The sequence below is a fragment of the Sardina pilchardus genome, chromosome 2 (genome assembly GCF_963854185.1).
Source record: "Sardina pilchardus chromosome 2, fSarPil1.1, whole genome shotgun sequence".
Classification (NCBI taxonomy): domain Eukaryota; kingdom Metazoa; phylum Chordata; class Actinopteri; order Clupeiformes; family Clupeidae; genus Sardina; species Sardina pilchardus.
The window spans coordinates 13,154,153-13,180,453 of NC_084995.1; the positions used below are offsets into that span (position 1 = coordinate 13,154,153).

At 41.4% G+C, this 26,301-nt stretch overlaps 1 protein-coding gene and 1 long non-coding RNA gene across 2 annotated transcripts; both read left to right on the top strand.

Annotated features, from left to right (window-relative positions):
* Positions 1-3,155: 3,155 nt before the first annotated feature.
* Positions 3,156-4,681, top strand: LOC134100763 (uncharacterized). The gene is made up of 4 exons (XR_009941311.1): positions 3,156-3,211; positions 3,801-3,837; positions 3,932-4,023; positions 4,612-4,681. It is a non-coding gene; the product is annotated as an uncharacterized LOC134100763 (long non-coding RNA).
* Positions 4,682-10,857: 6,176 nt separating this feature from the next.
* tesk1a (testis associated actin remodelling kinase 1a) lies at positions 10,858-26,082 on the top strand. Its single transcript, XM_062519312.1, has 12 exons — positions 10,858-11,036; positions 11,668-11,900; positions 12,074-12,284; positions 17,767-17,888; positions 18,279-18,327; positions 18,465-18,611; positions 19,833-19,915; positions 20,454-20,544; positions 21,030-21,113; positions 21,897-21,983; positions 22,090-22,186; positions 22,293-26,082. The coding sequence occupies exons 3-12, from the start codon at positions 12,105-12,107 to the stop codon at positions 23,576-23,578; spliced, it is 2,226 nt and encodes a 741-aa protein (XP_062375296.1). The 5' UTR covers positions 10,858-11,036; positions 11,668-11,900; positions 12,074-12,104; the 3' UTR covers positions 23,579-26,082.
* The last annotated feature ends 219 nt before the right edge of the window (positions 26,083-26,301 follow it).

A 26,301-nucleotide genomic window follows, 5' to 3' on the forward strand; every position in this document is an offset into this window, starting at 1 on the left:
CTGAAATATTACTCAAGTACAAGTTACAATACCCATCTGAAAATATACTCAAGTAAAAGTAAAAAGTAGTTAACTAAAAATGTACTTAAAGTAAAAGTTACTTAGTTACTTTTTTTGTTTAGGGAGGCAGCTAAGGCAGCTAAATTGCCAGGTAATACAGATTGTCTTATTTTCTTTTTCATACTGACAGTAGGCTACTCCATGACCTTGAGTAATGGAGATCTTTATGGCGCAACAGGCTACAACGCTCATACCACATGCGGGTCCAAGTGCCCACAGGGACCCAGATTCGAGTCCGGCCTGCGGTCATTTCCCAATCCCACCCCATCTCTCTCTCCCACTTGCTTCCTGTCTCACCCTTTGCTGTCCTATACAAATAAAGGCAAAAAAGCCAAACAAATATTTTTTTAAAAAACTAGAACGGTCACGCATATGAGGGTTAATACTAATTTGTTGTGAGAAAGTAGGTGCTATTTCTGCGTTTATATGCTTTCAACTGTATATTTTACCTGAATATTTCAATGTCCAAATTACAGTAAATGTCAAAATGAATGTCAGACAAAATTTAAAGTTTGCCTTTTTGTATATAAAAAGTGGCATATAAAGCAAAATGGTAGGCCTATAGTCCACCTGCACAACAATTGATAAAGTAGGCTATCTTTTGTTGAATTTAGTTGAACATCCCTAGTGGACAGCTTCACGCCTTATTGGCTGACCATGACCATTGTCACCTTAGTAGTTCCGACGATTCACTTTTTTCCTCTTTTTTTTTTTACTCAAGTAACTGATTGGATTTGTGATGTATCAAAGTACAATACTTCACTCAAAATGTAATCAAGTAAAATTTTAAATACCGATTTTTAAAACTACTCAAAAAATCCAAAATACACAAAAAAGCTACTCAATACAGTATTTTGAGTAAATGTATTTAGTTACTTTCCACCTCTGCAACTAACCAACAACAAAAATAACCATATCCCTATAATGCCGGTCCGTTTAAGGCCTAAACTAGCCTACTTGCTGTCAAGGTTTTCCTCACAATAATTCCCTGAAAGGTAGGCCTAGATTTGACAGTGCAAAGACAGTTTAGGCTAGTCCATTCCACACGTTTCAAGCTTGAAGAACACTGAAACAAACATACATAGAAAATAAAATCCTTCTTTGGGTAGACTACAACTTAGAAAAATACTTTGATAAAAAAAATAATAAAGTAGGAAAGCCGCACCCTCAAGTGTTTGCTCTTAATAATAGGCCTATTTTATTGTCAAACACATTTTGGTCCGAAGCCAGCATCAGTGAAGCAACGCGCATCTGTTGAGACATGTTCCCATTAAGTCTTACTAATAACAACGAGAGCTTGAGTCGTATCAGGTCAGGTGAAATGTTTTGTTTTCAGTTCTAGGTTCAGGAGTTGTACAAGGCTGACCAAATAGCCTATTGCAGTGTTAAGACATTGACATCTGGCCTAAAGCAGGATTTTTGAAATGACAAAGGTCTATATGCATTATAACATTGTAACATGAAGCAGTAACATGGCAGAGTGGAGGTCTAATCTTTACATCAAATACTGTATATGAGTGCCTATAGAAAGTCATCATACCCCTTTGAAACAGTTAACTTTTTTGTCTTACAGTCTGAAATAAAAACCCATTTAATTTTTTATTTTATTTTATTTAGCCTACACATTTCAAATAATGGAACTACCGACAACAGTTCTAAAAATTAATAAAAAATGAAAAACCGGAATAGCAGGATTGGAAAAGTCATCATACCCTGATTTCATACTTTGTAGAGTCTCCCTTTGCTTTCATTACAGCCATCAGTCTCTTTGGATATGTCTCTATTAGCTTTGCACACCTAGATTGGGGAATATTTGCCCAATCTTCCTTGAATTATTTAAAATGCAGCCACATTCTGTGGGGAACGGCGATGGGCTGCTCTCTTCAAGTCAATCCACAGATTTTCTGATTTGTCAGGGCTCTGACTTGGCCACTCACCTACAGTATACATTCACCTATATCCTTAAAGGGATATTCCACCATTTTTGGAAATACGCTCATTTTCCACCTTCCCTCGAGCAAAACAATCGATATTTACCTTGTTCCCGTTCATCCAGCCATTCTGTGAGTCTGGCGATACAACTTTTAGCTTCAGCCTAGCATAGATCATTGAATCGGATTAGACCATTAGCTTCTCGCCTGCTAGCTTCATGTTTAAAAGTGACTAATATTTCTGGTAATTTTACCATTTAAAACGTGTGTCCTCTCAAGTTAGAAAGTGCAATAAGACCAACTGAAAATGAACCCTGCCGTTTTTCTAGGCTGATTTGACATGGAACTACATTCTCATCTGGCGTAATAATCAAGGCAACTTGCAGCTACTGGCACTACTACTGCTTGATGTCTATGGGGACTATTTTCAGATGCTGCGTACGATATCACTGCGCCTATGGTACGTTTGCAAGTTGCCTTGATTATTACGCCAGATGAGAGTGTAGTTCCATGTGGAATCAGCCTAGAAAAACGCCAGGTTTCATTTTCAGTTGGTCTTATTGCACTTTCTAACTTGAGAGGAGACGCGTTTTAAATGGGAAAATTATCAGAAATCTTAGTCACTTTTAAACATGAAGCTAGCAGGCGAGAAGCTAATGGTCTAATCCGATTCAGTGATCTATGCTAGGCTGAAGCTAAAAGTTGTATCGCCAGACTCACAGAATGGCTGGATGAACGGGAACAAGGTAAATATCGATTGTTTTGCTCGAGGGGAGGTGGAAAATGAGCGTATTTCCAAAAATGGCGGAATATCCCTTTAAACCACTGCTTTGTTCTTTTGGCAGTATGTTTAGGATCATTATTGTTTTGGAGGGCGAATGACCTGCCCATCTTCAGGCCATCTGGGATGCAGATTTTCCTCAAGAATTTGGGTGTACTTGGCAGCAACCCACTGTAAATTCTAACATTCAAATTAATAAGAAATATTAAGTAGGGTTGACTTAGTTTTGACCAATCTGTCGAGAATACTCACGTTATTTGAGTTAGTAGTACTTTGGGAGCGAAAAGTCAAACCAACTAAATCATTTTAAGTTCAGGTCACTCACAAAACACTAGTCCAACACTTGGGCATGCGCAGAAGCCTCAGTAGAAACCAACCGACACGACACACACGACTAAACACGCATGGACATCGCTGGAGTACTTTACAGGCTCATTTGGTGAGTAAACGTTTGAAATCGATTTGCTTTCTTTATGTATTATTCATTCAACGCTAGTTAAGTTTTGTTCACCATATGTCAATGTCTATGTGACCTGTGCCTGCTGTGATGTTAAGTATCATAGCCTAGCGTCTAGCTATCGCTAGCCCAACGTTTGTTGCTAACGTTATCTGTTAGAAACACTAAACTGTAGATCTACCAAAGACTCTTTTCGGACGTGGCTCATGTGTTTTCATCACTGAAAACGATTATTTCTAAAAACTCCAAAGCCAATAACTCAAGTTTCACGTTTGCATGTGTAACAGCTAAATGGTATGAAGCATGATTAGTATGTTCGACCTCCATATTAGCTAGCATTTTTCAACTGGAATTATTGCAGCTTGGTCATTAGCACTAGCAGCTAGCTAGTTCTTTTCCTCATGGTAGCAGCTACAGGAATTGCTTTCAAATTCTTTGATTTTATGTTATTTCATATCAATACAAAGTAGGCCTATTTTGTCTGAGCAAAAACATTAGTTTACTATTTACTATTTATATAATTGAGTTCATTTCATTGAGCTTGGTGCTAACATGATCTTTTCTCTTATAGAGATGTTGTCAAGCAGACCAAATCCCTGAATGAACTTGTAAGTACTGCACTTTTCGTGCTGATAAGGCTATTTGCTAAAGTAGCAGTTTGTGTCTTGTGAATGTCTTAATCTTTATTGTCTCTATCATTAGACATCGACTGTGATAGCCCAACGCACTCTTGTCCTGAAGGGAATTCCTGTTTTACATGGATCAAGTCCAGCGAATTCTACAGCACAGCATTTGTAAGTATACTTGGAAATAATAATAAGAAGAAATAAAGCAAGTTATCATATCTAGTTAAGGTTATTTATGTATGTACAGTATGTATGTTATGCAATACACATTGGAAATTGCCACTTATTCCGCATGTTTATATTGTCAATGTCTTTGGGTGAGGAGGGGGCCCATTGGACATTTTCCAAAATAGTTTAAAGTGTTATTCTGGCGGTGAGCAAACACTTCCAAAAAAGCATTTTAACCAATAATATTGAAAACAGCACCAAACCTCATCAGTAGCTTGCTCAGGGTCCCTACACTTAAAAGGAAGCACCAACAACGTAGTTAGCGAACCCGGAGTTTATTACAGAAAACACTTACCAACTTGTCCTCTACCAGCTCCCCCAACCCAGTATCATAAGGTTTCGTTGAACTGTCACATTTGGTTAATCTGTCATTCGTGCTCGGGTTGGAGGAGTTGGTAGGAGGACAGTTGGTAAGTGTTGACACTTGGAAAGTAGATTGTGTTCAGGTGGACTCATTTTGTGGTCACAGCTTTGTTCATTAGTAGCAACACATGATAACAAGACTTTCTTTTGCATATGTGTCTTCAGGACGCTGTGACTGATGGGACCATCTCATGTGTTGATGTGCTCACTGTTCTTGGGGAGATTGACGGCTAACATAATTTCCAGGGTCCAAGCTGCTGTCAGGTGTTATGGTGGCACCTTATTTCTGCTTGATATAATATAATATTCATTTTCTGCTTGATATTACTATTATTATTTTACTGCGGAGTCCAAGCACTCTTATTTTACTTTAAACATGTTGAATGGCAGGGTAGTTTGCTATGTGAATGCTGGATAATTAAAAATAAAAAAAATTGTGATTAACCTAAACCAACCTTCTCATTTCATTTTTTTTGTTAGATGTTTTTACATACATTGCTTGTATAGACATTGTAAACTGAACCGGAGAACAAGTCAGTACACACTTAAAAATGTGAGCTAATTAAGTATTATTTACTCAGAAAAAACAAGCTTCCATGAGAACTATGGGTTCTAGGTATATGAGTACTAAGAACCATGAGCTAATTAAGTACAGTTTAATTAAAATAAATAAGTTGTATTCACTTAAAAAGTGTAAGTTATTAAGTGTTACTTACTCAGAATAAACAAGCAGTGTTCACTTAAAAAATGTAAGTTCATTGAACTTACTTTTTTCAAGGCAATGAGTTTGCGTACATTTTTTAAGTAAAGTCAACTTATCAAAATTTACAGTGGCACTAAATGTTATGGAACTCGTTTAGTTATTTGTTGGCTGTATGATAGAGTTGTACAGTACAGTAGGCTACAGGTGGTAAATGAAAGAAATACAAATATTAAGAATATGTTTAAATAACAGAACATGTGACACAATTACAACCACTCATTTAAAGTCTGATAAACACAGTAAAATGTTTTTTTTTCAAGCCCTTTCAAGCCCTAATCCATGACTTCCTAATGCCATATAGGTCAGATGCTCTTATTCTTTGATGTTCAACAAGAAATTACATAATTCAAACAGAGGGAAAGTGTGCTGACCTAATAAGTCACCCTATAAAAAAGTGTTCCTCGACTTTACCAAGGTTGGGTAGCCTACATTATGTGGAAACCAGTCACAGCTGCTGAGGGAGAAGTCCCCCTCTAGTGGTGAAAGATGGTATCTTTTTGTTTATTCCCTCAATGATATCATTGTGAAGTGATGATCCTCTTGGAGAATTGCACCTCAATGTGAAACTGACTGATGATCTCATGCATTGTATCTAAACATATATATTTTTAAAAGCACTCAAGACTTGTGATGTAGAGTTACCTCATTCTGAATGATGAAATCCATGTTCACATTATGGCCCTATACAGCCTTAGTCACTCATTCATCTCTTAAATCTTGTGGTTTATGATTTCTTTCCCCCAAAACGCCAAACTATTTGTCATACACTAAATCACTGCAGTAAAGTGATATCTAGATGTACATTTCACACAAATATTGTAGAAATAATGGGGTTCTTCATTTGTCCTTTGATCATGATTACACGGGAGTGTGTCCAATTATTAATTAGTATTAAAAATTCACAATATATGCAAATCGTATGTGAAGTCTTAGCCATTGGATTCGTTGCTTCAGCAATGTTGATAATGTTGACTATAGTGCAACCGGAAAGTTTTCAGATCTGTTTCAGACTCATCTTAAAATGGATTTTAAAAAAATCTACACCAAATACTCCAACATTCCTTAAAAAAGCAGGTGTTTGGAGTGTTTTGTAAATTTATATTAAAAAATAATGAAATATTACATTTACATTGTACATCTGTTCAGACCCCAAGATGCACAATTGGGCTCTGGTGCATCCTACTTCTATCACCAGTCCTTGTTGCTTCTGCAACTTGACTGGTTTGGGGTTGTACTGGAATACATAGATACAGGAAATATGAAAGCACAAAATGTGTACAGACCTAGCCTATTTCCTATGGCCATTATTACAGTGCATGAAAATGCACTGTACTGTTATTCCAAGTCTTCTTATTAGAGTGCATGCAAATGCACTCTACTGTTATCCGACATCTTCTTATTATTATCGATATTATTATTCTTCTTCTAACGCTTTTTGTGCGTCTAATTCAGCTTCAACCGTTTGACGTAGAAACGTCATTCAAACTGCGCTGCGTAGGTCTTACTTAGGTGACTTCAGCTATATATTTTTCAACTTTGTAACTTTTATACTTTTTGAACTATTAAATAAAAACTATTAAAATTCCCCCCATAGACTTAACATTGTGACTATGACATCATAATAGGGCAATTAGAATCTTATGCCAGGTGGCCAGTCCAGGTGCAGCAGCTCTCTCTCTCTCTCTCAGGCTTTAAGCATACAATCTCATTAAGACTACAGATCCTGTTTCACTACTTCCTCTGTCCAAAACTGTTTCAAAATAAAAGTCCTCACTGTAATAATACACTATTAAATCATTTACCCATTGAAACTACTCAACTATTTAACTGTTCAACCATTCCAACTGTCAGTTATCGTCAACTATGCCCCCAGTCAACTACATGAAACCTCCGCGTACCTAGCAACCAACATAGCAACCATTAAAATTAAGCTTTTATGACATTTTCCATAGCAACCAACATGATTATACTACAGTAACTTCTTTATTTCTGATAGTGGCCATCATGGATACCCCAGCAACAAATGTTTCAAAATAAAAGTCCTCACTAGCAAGTTAGCTAGTTAGCATGGTTAGCATAGTTAACATTGTTAGCATAGTTAGCATTTTTAGCATAACTGCTAGAAATCATTAGCTAAGTTAGCTAATCAACTTGGTTAGCATTGTTAGCATAGTTAGCATACTTAGCATTTTTAGCATAACTGCTAGAAATCATCAACTAAGTTAGCTAATCAACCTCGTTAGCATAGTTAACATGGTTAGCATAGATAGCATTGTTAGTATAGTTAGCAATTTTACATAACTGCTAAAAATCATTAGCCAGGTTAGCTAATCTGGTAATCAGGTTAGCTAATTCAATTTCAAACTGTCTATCTTCGCACTATCAACTTTCAAAAACTATGAAACCACCATTTCTACCCTAGCAACACCTTAGTAACCATATCTACATGATTTATCTGTACATTTTTGCATTTTCATGCACTCGTAATTTCCTTGGAATTACATTCTCTAGTTATTATTAAACTTCTTCTTCTAACGCAGCCAATTCAGCTTCAACCGTTTAACGTAGAAACTTCATTCAAACGTTGTTGCGTAGGTCTTGCTTATGCCATGCCTGCTTTATATTTTTCAACTTTGTAACTTTTATACTTTTTAAACTATTAGTTAAAAACTATTACAATTTCCCCCATAGACTTAACATTGCTCATTATGACATCACGGCAGCAATTAGAATCTTACTCCAGCTGGTCAGCCACCTGGGCACCAACTGTCAGTTTCTCTCAGGCTTTACAATATCCCTGAAGACTACATATTCTGTTCCCTTGTATCCTCTGCGCACAACAGTATCAAAATAAGTCCTCCTAATTCCATCCAACTTTATATCCATTCATCTTCTTCAAACCATTCACTCATCCACCCATTCTAAACAGTCTGCCTATCAACATCAATTAGACGCTCTACATTCAACTTTTAAACAATCTACTCTGTCTCAGGCTGGCTCTCTTAAGACTAGCCAGTTAAATTGATTACACCTGTATCTGTATCCACTACTCTCAGTAGAGAGCTGTCTCTCCATTCTACAAGAATATAAGGTACATTCCATCCAACATTCTATCCATTCATTTTCTTCAGACCATTCACTCATCCACCCATTAAACTGTCTATCAACATTTATTAAACAACCTGTCTATCAACATCCATTAAACTCTCTGTCTATCAACATTAATTAGACTATCTACATTCAACTTTTAAATTATTTACTCTGTCTCAGGCTTTAAGAGTACACTGTGGCTCTCTTAAGACTAGCCAGTTAAATTGATTACACCTGTATCAACTACTCTCAGATAGCTGTATCAGTGTCTCTCTTAACAAGAATATAAGGCACATTCCATCCAACCTTCTATCCATTCATCTTCTTCAGACCATTCACTCATCCACCCATTAAACTGTCAATCAATATCTATTAAACAATCTGCCTATCAACATCCATTAAACATTCTGTCTATCAACATTAATTAGACTATCTACATACAACTTTTAAAGTATTTACTGTGGGTCCCTCTCAAGCAGCGTTTATATGTCCTCCCTCGCTCCTCGATCCTCAATGATCTACATAAAGAAAGATAGAAGAAGGGCTAGACTATCCCATTGTTGCCGCTCCATCATTCTTTATGTAGATCAGTGAGGAGCGAGAGAGGACGCGTAAACGCTATATGAGAAGCACCTTCTGTCTCAGGCTTTAAGCATACAATCTCATTAAGACTACATATCCTGTTTCCTCTGTCCAAAACTGTTTCAAAATAAAAGTCCTCACTGCAATAATACACTATTAAATCATTTAACCATTGAAACTACTCAACTATTTAACTGTTCAACCATTCCAACTGTCAGTTATCATCAACTATGCCTCCAGTCAACTACATGAAACCTCCATGTACCTAGCAACCAACATAGCAACCATTGAAATTAAGCGTTTATGACCGTTTCCATAGCAACCAACATGATTATACTGCAGTAACTTCTTGTTTCCTGATAGTGGCCACCATGGATACCCTAGCAACAAATGTTTCAAAATAAAAGTCCTCACTAGCAAGTTAGCTAGTTACCATGGTTAGCATAGTTAGCATTGTTAGCATAGTTAGCATTTTTAGCATAACTGCTAGAAATGATTAGCTAAGTTAGCTAATCAACCTGGTTAGCATTGTTAGCAATTTTAGCATTGTTAGCATTTTTAGCATTATTGCTAGAAATCATCAGTTAAGTAAGCTAAACAACCTGGTTAGCCTTGTTACCATAGTAAGCATTGCTAGCATAGTTAGCATTTTTAACATAACTGCTAGAAATCATTAGCTAAGTTAGCTAATCAACCTGGTTAGCACTGTGAGCATAGTTAGCATAGTTAACATTTTTACCATAACTGCATGAAATCAGTAGCTAAGTTAACAATCAACCTGGTTATCATAGTTACCATAGTTATCATTTTAACAGGAATAGAAATCATAAGTTAAGTTAGAAGTGGAATGTTTCAGCTTTAAACTGTCTACCTTCACACTATCAACTCTCTGTAAACTATGCAACCACCATGTTTACCCTAGCTACACCTTTGTAACCATATCTACATTATCTATCTATTTTTGCATTTTCATGCACTGGTAATTCCTTGGAATTGCATTTCTAGTTAGATGTGTTGTCCATAATGACGGAGCTCTTTGCTTCTAGTGTCCGACACATTGGTTGGTACAAAAGGTGGGAAGAAGATAACGTGACACATGATCAAATCGATTACTTCAATGTTTAGCTGCAGCTGGAGCTGCAGGAGAGTTCAATGCTCAGCTGAAGTGGCAAAGGGTCAAAGGTCAAAGATTTATATTCAAAAAGCCTCAATGAGGTCAACTGCCTGACCGTATTCCCAAGGAATGAGAGTCACCGATGTACAAATGTGAGTGGCCCCTCTTAATTGTACCCTGCAGAGATGCTCTTCGGTCAGCATCTTCAGTAGCTAGACATGGGGCTCCCATCACAGCCAGAACTACCTGCAGTTTGTGGCGGGCTAGGCACAGCAGGCTGGGTGGGGAAAAGGGGCTTCAACAACCTCCCCCCAACAAGATGGCCATCGCTGTTAGAAGAACACTGCTAAAAAAATCTTATCTCAAAGTGTCTTGACTCTGAAACCAGAAAAAGAAACAGAGTGATCGATTAAAAAAAAAAAAAACTCTGATTGGACATTTCCTGACTTCACACACCCTCTGAAATGAATAGCTCTGAAATCATAGGCAGGGGTTGATCAAATGCTTTTTGAAAAATCCACAAAAAGGGAAATAGATTAGCCTATGCTTCTTTATTGCATTGTTAAATACATGTACACGTTCACTTGCCTAAGATTATAGCACAAACGGTCTCTTTTGCTTTTCTTTTTTCACTGCTATCCATCGGAATTCAAAGCGCAATCTATATGGGCAGGGTACCACTCGGGTACCACTCTGGTACCGCTAAAAGCGTGGCAAGAGAAAAGTGTGTCAGCGCAGTAGCGCATGCGCAACCACACACAGGATGAGTTCAGCCCCTCTGCGTTCTCTTTCAAGACCCGCCCCGATTTTCCGCCAATGAAATAATGGACTTTAGTGCTCTGCGAGGCTCACTCACAGCTGCCATAAAAGAGAAATAGGTACCGGGCGGCATCGCTTAATGCTGAGGATAACAACGCTGCCAAGGGTGATTGATTAATGACAGAAAAGCCTTCTAATTACAACGTGAGACGTTGAGCGTCAAGAAGGGCGTTTGGACACTTCTGTTGCCGTTAATATCCTCGGCGATAAATCCAAGAACTGGTAAGTGTTTTCTAGTCATCCAGTTCGCATTGGTTTGTAATTATTTATACGAGAATCGGTTAATGTAGCCTACGTTAGCTATATTGGCCACTTATGCTTGGTATACTGATCTCCGACTCCTGAATTGACAAATTGGCCCTGTGAATTTAATCTACAGCAGTCCGGAAAGAATATTAATAACGTTAACAAGTCAATAATCGTATGGTTTGTCTCGACTCACCGGGATTCTAGCGGGCGCAGGTTAACGCAACTATCCTAGCTTTGCTAACAAACCTTCATACTGACAATTTCACACTCCCCCGGTGTCAGCAGGATTTTGCTCCCGTGTCTGTCAGTCAGACATCTTTGGTTAACGTTGTGTGTAAGAATAGCTCTGTTTTTTTTTGCCGTTTGCGCCATTCTTACCATTTTTGGAACTAATTACAATTAAATACTGCAGAGCGATTTTTCATGCTGTGAAATTACGCTAGCACCTTTACTGTTAGCCATCCAAACTAGCATAGCTTTATTGAACGCCATGGGACTGGACTGGAGTGGTGAACTGGAGTGGTTTAATGTTTCCTGTATAAGACCTATGCATACATCAAGCATACTGCATTGACATCCTTTTTATTTTATTTTTTTTAAACAGCACTTGCCCAGGTGCCCTCCTACAAGGACTTTGCTACTTTATTCCGGGGTGGCAAGGACACCTAGCTAATCACAGTAAGATCAGGCGGAAGAGTGGGGGATGAGGACGGCTACGGCTAAACACCACTCCTCCCATGGACGGCAGCTCCTCTTATTATAATTTGCCTGGAGGATAACGGGACAGCCAGGTGGTGAAACAACTTCTCCGCTGACAACATACCCTCGCAACACTAGGTAACGTTGCCGATGCACGGTTTGTAGCAGTTCTCTCGGTTGAATGGATGTGGAGGTGGACAGACAGACCAAGACTTTGACAGCATCAAGCTAACAGTGTTTCCTTAACGGATTAATCCTCTCAAAGGGTTGTTTGCACTCTTCAATCATGCAGTGTATGATCATGTGGACAGGCCCTTAAACGATCATCTCGGAACCGCTGCGATGGATCACGACGAGACGGACTCCGAGTCCTCGGAGCCCCCTCTGCATGGAATTCATGGACCAAACCGAATTCGACCCTCCTCTTATCGTGCACTCCGAAGTGCGGTCTCCAGTTTGGCCAGAATTGACGACTTTTTTTGTGAGAAGATTGGGTCCGGGTTCTTTTCGGAGGTGTTCAAGGTAATGTAGATCACACGTCGTCCTTTGAGCTGAATGCAATTGGGCAATGTTGCCTGTGCTTCCTGCATGCCTTACTGCACACAATCATACCTATAGAGTTTCAAGCTGAATCTTAATATCTTAATATGCTTGGATCAGACAACAAATTTCAGTCGACTACTAATGAGTCATTGGCATAAGGTCAACGTGCAACATCCTGCCACTTAGATAATGTGTATGTTAGATTATGTGCATGGCGATGATGATGGTGTTAATAGTGAAACAGTATATTCATAACCTACTGGCAAGACTAATTGGATCCACAGCAAAAGGCATTCACACACAGATGCATGTTGGGAAGAAAACAGGCCTGTAGTGTAAATAATACAGATTAATATGCCTTTCTCCATAATCTTAAATGATCTGTGATATACTTCACCATCATCGATGTTGACACTCCTGTACCAACGTAATAATGAAATGAAATGAATACATTTTTTAATGCAGCTTTAAACATTACACTACTTCCGGCCTTCAGTACCCTCTGTTGAAGGCTATTATTTGTCACTGTTGGGCAAACATGGAGAGGTGCCCTGCCTGTTTGTCTGATATGTTTGTTTTAGATATGGCGCTCACTGAGTCACCTTCGTTCAAATGATTCAACTGTATAAGAATTCAGTATCTTTCTTATGAAATCGACAGTACTAGTGAATGTGCGTCAATGATTTGCCCTACTGTGTGTGTGTGTGTGTGTGTGTGTGTGTGTGTGTGTGTGTGTGTAAATTGTGTGTTGGCAATGGCATATAACGCATAAGTGTAGGCCTTGGCCTAGTGGTGCTGGTTATAGTTTCTTTAAAAATGGATTGGTAGGTCATCAATTAATGACTAGGGTATCAGCAAGACTATTCTTTTCAGGTTTTTATTTCACTATTTACTTTACTTTACTTTATTTACTTGTGTCACATTTATTTGGGGCAAATATCACCTGCATTCTAGATTTCAATTTAAGAAACTCATTCATAAATCATCTTTTAAATCATCTTTTTTTCTGTTCTAGGCCTACAGCCTTAAAGTGACACGGGTACTTGTATGTGTAACACGTATGCTCAAGACACCTACCTCCCTACTAGTGTATAAGCTGTAACGTGTTAACAGAATGAGATGCACATGGATCCCAGACTCCTAGAACTTTAGACAGGCGCTCCTTATTTACCTCCGCCAAGGAGGTATATGTTTTCATCGGGGACCGGCGTCTGTTTGTCTTGTCTTGTCTGTCTGTCTGACTGTCTGTCTGTTTGTTAGCAAGATAACTCAAAAAGTTATGGATGGATTTCAATGAAATTTTCAGGGAAGGTCGGACATGACCCAAGGAAGACGATTAAATTTTAGGACTGATCCGTAATTCTAATCTGTCGAGATTCCAGAGGCGTTTATGTATTTAGCTTAGTGGTGTAATGGCATGGTATGGCCATGTGGTTGCGATCTGAATAGTTTAGGTTGTATGTATGACAACCTAGGAAGAGCTGCGCTCTCTGAGTGCTTTTCTAGTTGTACTATGTGGCTTTTATTATTTCATTATTTCAGATCTCAAATTCAGTACAAAAAAAAATTTCAAAATGTGTCTTCTTATTTTCTGCTGTGGTTTCTAATCTAGATGGATCAAGTGGAATTTTTTTTTACACCTGTTTCTGTTTACAACCACACCGCCTTTGATTTTCCATCGATGCTACAGTAGGTTAGCTAGTTTAGCTATCTGCAGAACAGGGGTAGTGCTGACTAAGGCATGGCTGCTTGTTTCCCCAACCTGTTTTCTCTCCCTTGATTTTGTAAAAAGTCGCAGGGTTCCCGCAGGGTTTTAAAAGTGTAAAAAAAAAAAGTCTAAAATCTAATATGAAATTGGTATTAAATTTCATGCATAACAGTCTCAAAACAGACCTATTAAGTCTTAAATCTGTGGCTGCTGATTACATTACAGCCCTGAGGACACCTTTGGAGTTCCATTAGTCCTCTGAAGTCCTGTCTCCCCTGCACCACACCCGTGACGACTCGCTGTACCTACCGCAAATATTGCAGTCTGCAGCCGTCATTCCAAAGGGCTGAACAGTGTTGTCCAAAGGTGGACAAAAGGCCGCTTTCTGAACTTGTTAACAGTCAACTGGCTTTACCCCATGTGCATCAGTTACACTAATCAGTAACTGCCTGAGGAGAAAATTGGTGTCCGACACATGTTCAATATAATTAAATGTAATTATATTAAATTATATATCCAATATAGTTAAAAACAGCACAGCAAGCAAGCAGAAATGCTCTACTTAGATGCTAAAGAGGTAATTACAATTATGTACGAATATGTGCATGATCTCAAAATCAAAAATAAAATCTTATATTGTAAGACTGACACAATGCATGCTGTAGCACCATGGTCCTGTGATTGTAGGCTAAGCGGGGTCCTGTTTTCCACAGACTGAACACTGATTGTCTGTCTCTGGCTGAGGTTGTTTTGTAGCTGCTAGATAGAGGCTCCTCCCACGTTTGTGTGTCATTGTGAGTAGGCTATGTCACAAAGCTGTTGGTTTCACCTCAACGTAATGTTTTGCCTTCTTCACCTTTCTGCTCTGCTACTTTCATGAAAGGGATCTATAGGGACCAGGAAGGGTATAGCAAAGCACCACGAGGAAGGGATTGTGTGGAGAGAGTGGGCGTGGGTCATTTCGTCTGTCTGTCTCGTCACAGGGATAGTGTCCTGTGTTCCTGCAGGTCATGTGGTATGATGGGAAAATCCAGAAAGCCAATTAGTGAGGTGCAGCTATTAATACCCAACACATTGGACTGGTTGTGCGTGCAGACATACACTTGCTCAGACACACACACACACACACACACACACACACACACACACACACACACACACACACACACACACAGAAATCCAATTCATGAATGCTTACCACTTACCAGTACTAGAGGTGCATAGTTCTGAAAGAGCGTGGCAGTGAGTCACATGACTTGTTTAGCTTCCCTGTGAAGTTGTCTTTGTAGAGACATTACGCGTTTAAGTTTAGGGCTTGAAATACATTAAAATTACAATGATACTCGTATTCCATTACAAGCCAATTATAAGTTGGGTCAAGAAGATATTCTGTCTAGGTTTGAAATGATTTTGTTTGTGGTAAGAAACCTAGTGCAGGAAGGAAGGTATATAGCTGTGTAAACCGTGAATTTATCTATGAATGTCAAGTCAAGTCAATTTTATTATCCTACTGGGGGAATTAAGTTGCAGCCAGGTGTTGAGAGCACACAACCTATGACACAACACAAGTTAATAAATTACAATGAAGATTGAAGACGGCATTACAACACAGACAAAGACCATCTATCAATTAATGCAAGGAACGTGTGTCTGTGTGTCAGTCTGTCTGTTCCACGCATAACTCTCAAACCACTCATCCGACTGCTCTCAAATTTGGTGGGTGTCATCCTAATAGCACCAGTGTGTGCAGTGCCAAATTTCATGTTATACGAACAAAAAATGCCACATCTACTATGGGCACTCTGCACTAGTTATATAAAATAAAACACAATGCAACATCACTGCGTAGAGAGGCAAAGATGAGCAATAGTTCAGAAGTACAGCGTGCAGAAGGAGCATACAATAGTGGCATCATATGAGCAAATTCAACATGTTAGTGGCAGTACATACAAAGGAGAATTTGTAGAACAGATGTACAAGATTGGTAGGCTGGGTGAACCCTGCCTCAACTTGAGCTCAGGCTGGAAACCTGCACATCTATGGCCTCTGTTCCCTGCCAGAACCTTTGGCTCCAATTAGAAACTTGCTTATCCAAAAAATGCACCGTATCGTTGATCTGATTGGTTGAAGGACTATCCAAGCGTACAGATTCATTTGAACAATGCCCATTGATCACACCTCTTGTGCAGTAGAATCAAAGCCCAGCCTCCCCATACTAATGTTCGATCTTAAAAGATTGAACTTATTATGGTGATAGCCAGACTACAAGATTGGCACTTTGCACACATTGAACTATTCCCATTTTCTAACAAAAGTTTTTAAGCAACTTCTAGCTATGCCACCTACCATTTTAGTCTCATGAAAATGGTAGGTCTCTAATAATGTCATGTTTATACTGTACAGTATGCCGTGGAGACCTAAATTATTGGCAACATCATCAAAGTATTAGCCTGTATTTGCAGCGAATACAACAAATATGGAAACAGTAAAATTGAACAAAAGTGCTTTGCCCATCAATTAATATGAAATAAATTGTTCTTTTTATACTTGTCATAGGTTAGATTGCCGTGGTTTGAATGGTCAAGAACCGTTGTTTGTGATTGTGTGCATCTGGTTTTCAACCAACTTAAAAAAGAGCACACATGTTCTGCTGCTGTTCAGAGAACTCCACTGGTTACCCTTAGCATTCCAATTTAAGTCACTAGTGCAGGCTGGATCTGTTCCCCCTTACTGAAATGTCCTCACAATGGCATGCGTTACTCCTCGGCTACTGCGAGGAATGTGCCGTCTGTCCATATGCAGCAATCCAGAATATTATAAGTTTATATTATAAGTTCCTCTCCATCCTAAAGAAGCTCTTGAAGACCCAACTCTTCCGAGAGTACCTCTCCTAACACTTCTAACAACCCAACATGTACTGACCTTACTCTTCCTCTCCTGACAACCCAACACAACCCAACACAACCCAACATGCACTGATCAATACTCTTCCTCTCCTAACAACCCAACATGTACTGACCATGCACTTACTCTAGCAACCCAACACAACCCAACATGCACTGACTTTACTCTTCCTCTCCTAACAACCCAACACAACCCAACATGCACTGGCCTTACTCTTCCTCTCTCAACAACCCAACATGCACTGACTATACACTCGTCTTTGGCACTCCTCTACTTCTACCTCCTTTAAAACCTTGCTCTCCTTCAACCACACTTTGACTAGTATCCCCACCCCCCACCCCGACAAGTCAGACAAAGGGCGACCACCACACATTGCCTTCTAATCTGTGGGATACAGTGGGTTGATGTATCTGACGGTAAACTGATGTATCTGATTGTAAACTAAAGTGGGGACCCCTGTTCCCCTGTTCCCCCGTCCCCCCGTCCCCATCGTTCTCCATCTCTCTGACATGCTGACATTCTCTCTCATCCTATAGCCAGCATTGGATAAAAGTAATGGGATCTGAGGGTGTTCTGTATGCAGCTCATCCATTCACTCACTCGCTTGCTTAATTTCTGCAATGACCCGAATATTTATATCTTTTTATCCCAGAGATTATGGCCGGATTATAAAGTGTATCAGGTTATGGATGTAATACACTCCATAATACTCTCCACAGATGCATGGGGTTGATGAAATCCTGGTGAATCTGAAGTCATTTTACACATACCTGTTTATAACATATCTACCCTGTGTGTGTGTGTGTGTGTGTGTGTGTGTGTGTGTGTGTGTGTGTGTGTGTGTCTCAGGTGCAGCACCGGATCACTGGGCAGGTGATGGCTCTGAAGATGAACACACAGGCCAGTAACAAGGCCAACATGTTGCGGGAGGTGCAGCTCATGAACCGCCTCTGCCACCCCAACATCCTCAGGTTAGTACACCTAGTGGTCTCTCTCTCTCTCTCCCTCGCTTGTTCTCTCTCTTGCCGTCTCTCTATTTCTTGCTCTCTCTGACATTGTCTGTCTGTCTATCTGTCTATCTCTTTGTCTCCCTCCCTCTCTTGTTGACTCTCTCTGTGTCTTTCTCTCTCATGTCTCTTTCTGTCTGTCACTCGCTCTAATAGATCCTGGGGAATCAATAAGCAGTGCCCTGGGCTTGTTGTACACTCCCCGTGCATTAGGCCTCTGTGTTGCTGACCTTGATTAAATTGTATTGTGATCAGGATATAGAATCTGTGATGCGCCAGTGGTAGTCCTAATCTGTGCCATTCAGATGTGTTTACTAACATGCTGACCGCCCCGCCTGTCTCTTGTCTCTCCAGGTTTTTAGGTGTCTGTGTTCACGAAGGCCAGCTGCATGCCTTGACAGAGGTATCTCTCACTTTTTATCTTCTTCTACATCCTTTACTGACATGAGGTGACCGTTGCCATAGAAACCGCTCTTGGGGAATGGGAGGTCTGGGTGGCTTCACGTGTGGTCATGATGACTGTGGTTGTTATGGTTACAGTACATCAACGGGGGGAATCTGGAGCAGCTGCTGGACGGTGACCTGTACCTGTCGTGGGCGGTGAGGATCGGTCTATCGCTTGACATCGCCCGAGGTTTGCAGTACCTCCACAGCAAAGGCATCTTCCACCGGGACCTCACCTCCAAGGTACAGAGGCCTTCACCAGCCCGACCTCCTGTGCCCTTTCACTCCAAGACACATCTCACTCTATATCTGACTAAGACACATCTCACTCTTCCATCACTCCTCACATCTCACTCTACTACACATCTCACTCTATATCTCACTCTTCTACACATCACTCCAAACATCTCACTCTACACATCTCACTCTACTGCACATCTCACTCTACTACACATCTCACTCTACTACACATCTCACTCTATATCTCACTCTTCCACACATAACTCCAAACATCTCATTCTACTGCACATCTCACTCTACTGCACATCTCACTCTACTACACATCTCACTCTTAACACACATCTCAATCTGCTACACACGCACACAAGTAACATTACTATTCATGGAAGTACACTCTAGTAGACGCAAACCATTGCGCAGTATGTCTCTTTGAATTAACACAGAAACCAGAAACCTTGTTTCTCCTCAGTTTTGAGGTCATCTGACGTTTAAACCTGCTGGGAGTAACAGGGATGGTTTTGTTAAAGAGGCATTTCCATACTCTGGCACTAATGTTCATCTGAAATGAAAATGGTCATAGATTTTTATTAGGGAAATGACATACATTTCTAAAGACCTCTACTAATATATCAATCTGCTTGCATGTGATTGAGTGCAGGCCATGTGTGGTGAGGAAAGAGTTTCTTATTTCTTTTTACATCAAAAAATGTCCTATAAAGTCTTTGCCACTAGATAGAATATACAGTAGTGAAGTTGCCTGATTCGAGGTGAAGCTCAAGAGCCTGTTTTTGGTCACATGGTTTACCTTCAGCTCCTTCAGATGGAGTGTAGGATGCATGCATTCACTTAAAAACAAACACTGAAAAATTCTTCATATACTTCCCACCATGTTGCATATTTAATCGCTATTTATAATTCATTGTGCCAGACGCTCCATTTCTCCTCACCCAAGTCAGATTTAAACAGGGGGGTTGTACTGTAACTTGCATGACCCTTTTTGTTTTAGGTTGGTGATGTGGCGTAGTTGCTAACTACAGAACAAAAAAAAGCTCCTCTTTCTCAATGAAATCTAAGGGTTAATAAATGAAAGCATGTTCATTTGATTTAATTGTTTGTTTTGTTTTGTTTTGTTAAAATGGTGTGTAAAGTGCAAGTCCTTTCTCCCTGGTTAGGCACACTCACCTGCAGAGGTATTTATGCCCTCTTAATCTTGTCATCTGACAGAACTGTCTGGTGCGCTGTGAAAACGGGCTCTTCACTGCTGTGGTTGGTGACTTCGGACTGGCAGAGAAAATCCCTGATTACAGGTAAAGCAGTGCCAGCGGCGTGCCACACCCACGTGCGAAGGCGCGGTGGTTCCAAACCCTGTGGTTGTATTTTCAGGCAACCAAATGCAATGTCACATCTGATATCTAGTGGTTCATTTGTTTAATGTAGGATAAAGGTATTTACTTTTACATGTAGTCAGTTAGTTCGCTGACACTTTTATCCAAAGTGACTTCAATCAGTTCAATCAGAGAACAATCAGTTGTGTGACGAGGACTTGTTAGTGATATTAAGTCTATTGAGGATAGTTTGCGTCTTTTACAGATTTTTACTTTAAATCTGTACTGCTTGTTCTCGGGTAAATTATGACCAATTATGACATTTATATTGTTGAGCTCTAATCTCTAACACTGTATCTTGTATTAAACATAGACGGCATGTTTAGGTGGAAAAAACTAGCTGTGAAACCCCATTACCTAATTCACCAGGGAGCCCAGAGCAAATTAGCGCTCTTGCTTTCAGCTACTAAATATGTAGCCAACCATGAACTGCAGTGCTGGAAGCTTTTTCTTCCTACAGTGATGGCGTGGAGAAGCAGCGTCTGGCAGTAGTGGGCTCCCCCTACTGGATGGCTCCAGAAGTGCTCAGAGGAGAGGTCTACGATGAGAAGGTAAGAGACCAACATAGCACTTTTACCCCACTGGCCACACATGTTTTACCAGCCCCCTCTGCATTTCAGCTGGGAATTGTGATTGACGGAAGAGCTCAGGCCTGATGGACTAGTCACTGGCCTATCAACTTGCCCCAACTGTGTTCAGACCAACGATAGTATTGGCGTTACTAGTGTTATGTGAAGCATTGACTGTTAATGTTGAGATTGGTAGTCAATGAAATCTAAGATTTAATAATGCCAAATGAAAGTATTTTAATTGATTATTGTTTTTTTTTTTTTTTTTTTTTTTTTTCCTTTAAAAAAAAATGTGTGTGAAGCGATTAATTTTTGCATAGTCTGGCCAAAAGCTGCCTATTTCGGATAGAAGGGGTCCGTTTACAGTCATGCAGAATGGCATCAGTAACCTACAATTTTGGTGGTTGTAAAACAAAAATGCATTTGCTTACCTGTCTGCCTACTGTACATGTATGTCTGGCCCTTAGGTGGATGTGTTTGCATATGGCATCATCTTATGTGAGATCATAGCCCGGATCGAAGCAGATCCAGACATCCTTCCCAGAACAGAGGTAGGACATTTTTTTTTTGTTTTTTTTTGTTAGTGTTTCCAGTGGCTGAATCATAGACCGCTTCACTATAGAAATGAGAGTATGTGTGTGTGTATTTATGTAAGTATGTGTGCTCAATACGGTGTTGCACATTTGTGGCTACTAGTGGTGGGGGAAAAAATCGATTCTGTTCAGTATCGCGATATTTTGTGCACACAATTAAATCGATACTTGTAGCTCAAAGTATCGCAATACTTAATTATATAATTTAATTATCCATTCTACTTTAAGTTGAGTCGAGTTTACTCAGGGTTTACTCTGATCACATTAAATTAGCTTATTACGCTTATAAGGGGGGCACGTGTTGTGGTGTTTCATTGTGCATTCAACAGCAATAATAAATGAAAATGGCTTCACAATCACAACCTGTTATACACGACACTCTACACTACTTTCACATCGAAAAAAGTGGGTGTATTTTGGTTTTCAACAAAAAGTGAATAGTAAGGACCTTGACATGCACCATGCCATTACAAAGGGAGTTGAATAGTATATTTTCCTAATTTTTTGTAATGACTTAGAATAATATGAGAGACATGAATAGCAATATATCGCAAAATTGAATTGCAATACTTGGTGTATCGCAATATGTTAAGAATCGCAATATTATCGAATTGTGGCCCAAATATCGCAATAGTATCGAATCTTAATTTTTTTGCCAATTCCCACCCCTAGTGGCTACCAGTGAAGCAAGCTGTTGATCTGTGAGCTGAGTTGCAAATGTATCATTGGTTCTCTCTGTAGGACTTTGGGTTGGATGTGGAGGCCTTCGAGCACATGGTAGGGGACTGTCCACAGTCCCTCTTCAACCTTGCTGTCCGATGCTGTAATGTAAGTTGCATGCCCACTTTAAGCTGTCTTGTCTCCATATTAATAACCTTCCAAATCAAGTGTTTCTTTGTGACAATCGTTCTGTGGTCCCTGCTGCCATCTGTAGATGTGTGCAGAGAGTCGGCCTTCGTTTTCGGACCTCGTCGTTGAGCTGGAGCGCATGGAGAGAGAGGAGCAGAGCAACGATGCACCTGTGGTGCTGGGTGAGTTCAAAGGTCAAAGGAAGCTCGTGGATAAACCTGCCTGAAGTGATTTGGTGTGATCAAAAAACGTTTTTTTTGTTTCTTTGTTTTGTTTTTTCCCCCCCAGAACCCATCGACCTTGACAATAGTCCATACCGACGGAGGAACTCGCCCTGTTGCCCGGGTGACCAGCGTTTGTCGCGGAGCCAGTCCGACATGCTGCCTCCGTCGCTGTCGGCGGCCACCACGCCCTCTCACGCGGGCACGCCGGCCCGCATCAACCCCTTCTCGCTGCGCCAGGACCTGAACGGCGGGCACATCAAGCTCTACGACACGCCCAGCAAGTCGGTCATCTCGCTGACCTTCACGCTGCCCCCGCTGGAGCCCTGCGCCTCGCCGAGCCGTCACCAGGGACACCGTCCACTCCGCGGGCCGCCCCGGCGCTGCCAATCGCTGCCCTGCACGCCGGAGCTCGGACGCCCCATCGGCCTATGCCAGCCGCGCGACCTGGGGACCCGACGAAGCGACGACGACCTCCTCACCGGAGAAGACAGCGAGGGGGACAGCTGCCTGGAGAGGGACGCGGAGGACGACGGGGTGACCAAAGAGGGGAAAGGTCCGCCGGAGTCGCCGTCGGCCTCGGTGTACGAGATGGGGGACTCTGGAGTGGCCCTGGAACTGGAGATGGTGTCTCTGGAGCGGCTGGAGGAGGAAGAGGAGGATGAGGAGGGCGGCGAGCTGAAGGAGCTGTGCCTGGCCGAGCCCATGGACTGCACCAGCTCCCCTGATACCACCGAGAGCATGTCGGCAGCAGCCGCGGGGACCGTCAACATGGCCTCTCCTCCAGGCCCCAGGGCTCTGGTCAAAGCTTCGTCTTCGTCTGCGTCCTCCTCTTCCTCCTCTTCCTCGTCCTTCTCATCCGCCTCGTCGCTGCAGCCCAACGGGGTGGTGCTGCCCGTCTCCAACGGGCCTCCCTCGCTGCCGCCCCTCCCCCGCCTGGACAACAACAACGTCTCGCTGCCCACTGGACGCCTGCTCGGCTGGGGAGCCACCAACGGCTACCGCACCACCACCACCACCACCACCACCACCTCCACCTCCATCCTCCCCGAGCCGTGCGGCTTCGGCGGTGAGCCGCAGGACGAGGTCATTTCCTGTCCCGGCTGCTGTCTGGCGGGACTTCCTTCCTTCCCGTCCGTGTGCCTGCGCGGCGCTGCGCCGACCCGCCAGGTGGGCCGTGGCCGACGGTCCTACCGGAACTTTGCCGGCGGCGAGGTGGGCGTCGCAGCGGCGGCAACCGCCTCCGCTGCTGCCACGGCAACCAAGGGCCTTCTGTGTCGCGGGGCCAAGGGTTTCTCGCCACCCACCCCGCCCTGTGAGCCGGGCCTGCCCCTCCCAGAGGCACAGACATAAGCTGGGGATGCATGCCAAGGGGCGCGGGGGGCAAACGTCCAGCAGCACCCCTCACCTGTGACATGCCTCTCGGCATCAGAGGCTGAGGTGGGTTCACGTTGGAAATAAGGACCCGGCAGCGGTAAAGCGTAACACACGGCTCAGACTGTAAGAATGTAAAAGAAGTTCTCTCTCATTCCGAGGTGACCCGAACGACCAACATTCTTTTGCCTAAACAGACCATTGGTGAACCTTGCGTTACGCTACGAAAGTTGAGCCAAGTTCAGCATTCAAATCGTTTGACACGAGCTTAACGCTGCCGAACCATAGCGACCAATAGGAAATCTGGCCCTCGCCGCTGGCAAGTGTGATCTCCGCCTGAAGGGGACCACACTCCAGTGCCAGCTGTCTGTTGTGGATCAACAGCTAAGTGTAGTTCAGAGTGAATGTGCCCTGGGCTGGACATCCTGTGGGTCAGGGCCGTGTGTGTACAGTGTGTGTGTGTGTGTGTGTATGAGGCCGTATGGGAAGTGCAGGACACTGTGGGCAAATGGTGGGCCTCAGGGTGAGGCCAATGGAAGCCAGAAATCCGGGGGTTGTGTGGGGGAGTTGTACAGTTGGACTCTTAGTAGTCTTTAAATTGTCTAAAATTGGTTAAAAAAAAATCCTTTTCTATAGAAGATTTAGATTCATATTGAATATGATCAGGTGCTTGCACTGCTCCTCACACCTCATGATCTCTAGTCCAAAACTTACAGCAGTAAGCGTGCGTGCGTGCGTGTGTGTGTGTGTGTGTGTGTGTGTTTGCGAGTGTGTTCGTATTGTATATTATTTGTTTGTTATACTGATGAAACTGTACGATAGCATGAAAAGCAATTTTAGCTTCTCTTCTCCAATTTACCTAGTGCAAAAATGATTTCAACCTCCAAGGTTGTGTGTGTGTGTACGTGTACGTGTGTACACCTTCTTTTTCAAGTGAATGAGTTTTTGAGCTCTTCTCTGTTGTATTTATGTGTATCTAGGAAAGGAAAAAAATGTGCAATAAGTCTATGTAAAGTGAGTTTGTGCATAATATTTTACAGAGGTGTTCTTTTGTACACTTTGAGAGCTGCTGCACTCTGAAATATCAAGGAAATGCTTATTTTATTTATTGGCCTCCCTCATGAAGGGAAGACCCTGGACCCTGGCTACTCCTGCCAGATCAGTTCAGTCATTCTGTGCTGAAGTGGGAAAACCAAGCCTCTTGGTTCTGTTCAATAGATTTGCTAATCACATTGATAAGTTATACAGTATAAATATATATACTAAGTGATGCTGGCCTTTGAATCTGTGACCTCAGTCTAGTTTGTAATAATAACTAATAATTTGTCTTGCTTAGAGAACCAGAGGAAGTGTACATGGTTTACCCACTCGGTAATGGTAATGGCAACAGCTACAGCATGCTTTTTCTACAAAAGTATGTAACTCCGTCCAAAGAATCTCCATGTGGTCTGTGAGTCTGTGTGCATCTGCTTTTAGACATGTCTCGGCACAAGCTGGAGAGAGCCAGACGGTGCATGCTTGGGTCTTTACCCAAAGATGACTATGAAATACCATCACAATGGTTTAAACAGTGCCAGTGCGTGACACCAGCCCCTTGCCTGTTGTAGATGTTCTCCTTTGATAGTGCTAGCTCGGCTCTCTGACCTTGGCACGGAGATCTCTCTTACTCCCTCAATAAATTAAATCAGAACCAGCGACAATAAACCTCTGAAGCTCGTCTACAAAAAAGGATCCAAGGCTGCCATCTTTGCCCATATCAAGAGATCAGGAACTCTTATGGAACTTATATGGACAAAAATGCCAGCTTTTGGGTCGTGTTTTAGGTGGTCTTCAGAGGTCTGTTAGGCCTAATGTCCAGCACCTTTACGGGAGGCAACATTTCTTTGATTTTTCAAAGATGTTTAGTCGGTTGCGTCCCTAAAGGTCTGCCTACTGCAGAAGAATTTCCCTGGAGAAGTAGTGCACTCCATGGTATTTAATCACTACTAATTGCTAATTTGACTGTGACCTACCTATTCATATATTTGAGATAATGTACACATTTCCAAAAGTGATATTTTGATACATTTTGATACATTTGGTTACTTGAATCAGCTTAGTCTCATTTGGGATTACACCAGTGAGGGAATTTGAAAAAATTGTCAGCTCTAAGATGAGGAGGTGCCACACAGACAGATCACATTGGTGCTGATGCTGAAAAATTGGTCCAAGTGTTTTTGGAATGTAAATAATGGAAAGAAAAACAAACGTAGGCTGATGGGATGTGAAGGCCCAGATTGGACATTTCTGTGCAAGTTTATATGTGACATGTTATCAGGCTTTTTTTTTTATATACAAAGACCTCTCTCTGTCATTCTGATAAAAGGCACTTATTGTAACTGATTTGTTATCATTATTGGGGAATACCAGCTTTAATTGTGGTTGATTATTCATGTTATTTAAGACATTTTTTGAATGACTAAATTAAATGAAACCTTTCTGAACCTTATATCGTTATTTCATTGTATTTTCTGTTCCAGAATAGTTTGTGGTTAGTTGTGAATAGTTTCTGAATAGAAAAATGCAAATCTTAACTGTTATGCTTTTATTATTAATTTGTTTTCCAGTGAGCATTTAGGGGTATACATTTATTGTTTACGCAAGCAAGAATATGCACAAGTCCAACATTTCCCCAAACTATGACAATATCATCAAATTCAGTG

Excerpts from the sequence above, each read along its gene's own strand:
- tesk1a (XM_062519312.1), top strand. The coding sequence starts at position 12,105 with ATGGATCACGACGAGACGGACTCCGAGTCCTCGGAGCCCCCTCTGCAT. Across the intron at positions 18,612-19,832 it reads ACCGGGACCTCACCTCCAAG|AACTGTCTGGTGCGCTGTGA; the intron begins GTACAGAGGCCT and ends GTCATCTGACAG. Across the intron at positions 19,916-20,453 it reads GAGAAAATCCCTGATTACAG|TGATGGCGTGGAGAAGCAGC; the intron begins GTAAAGCAGTGC and ends TTCTTCCTACAG.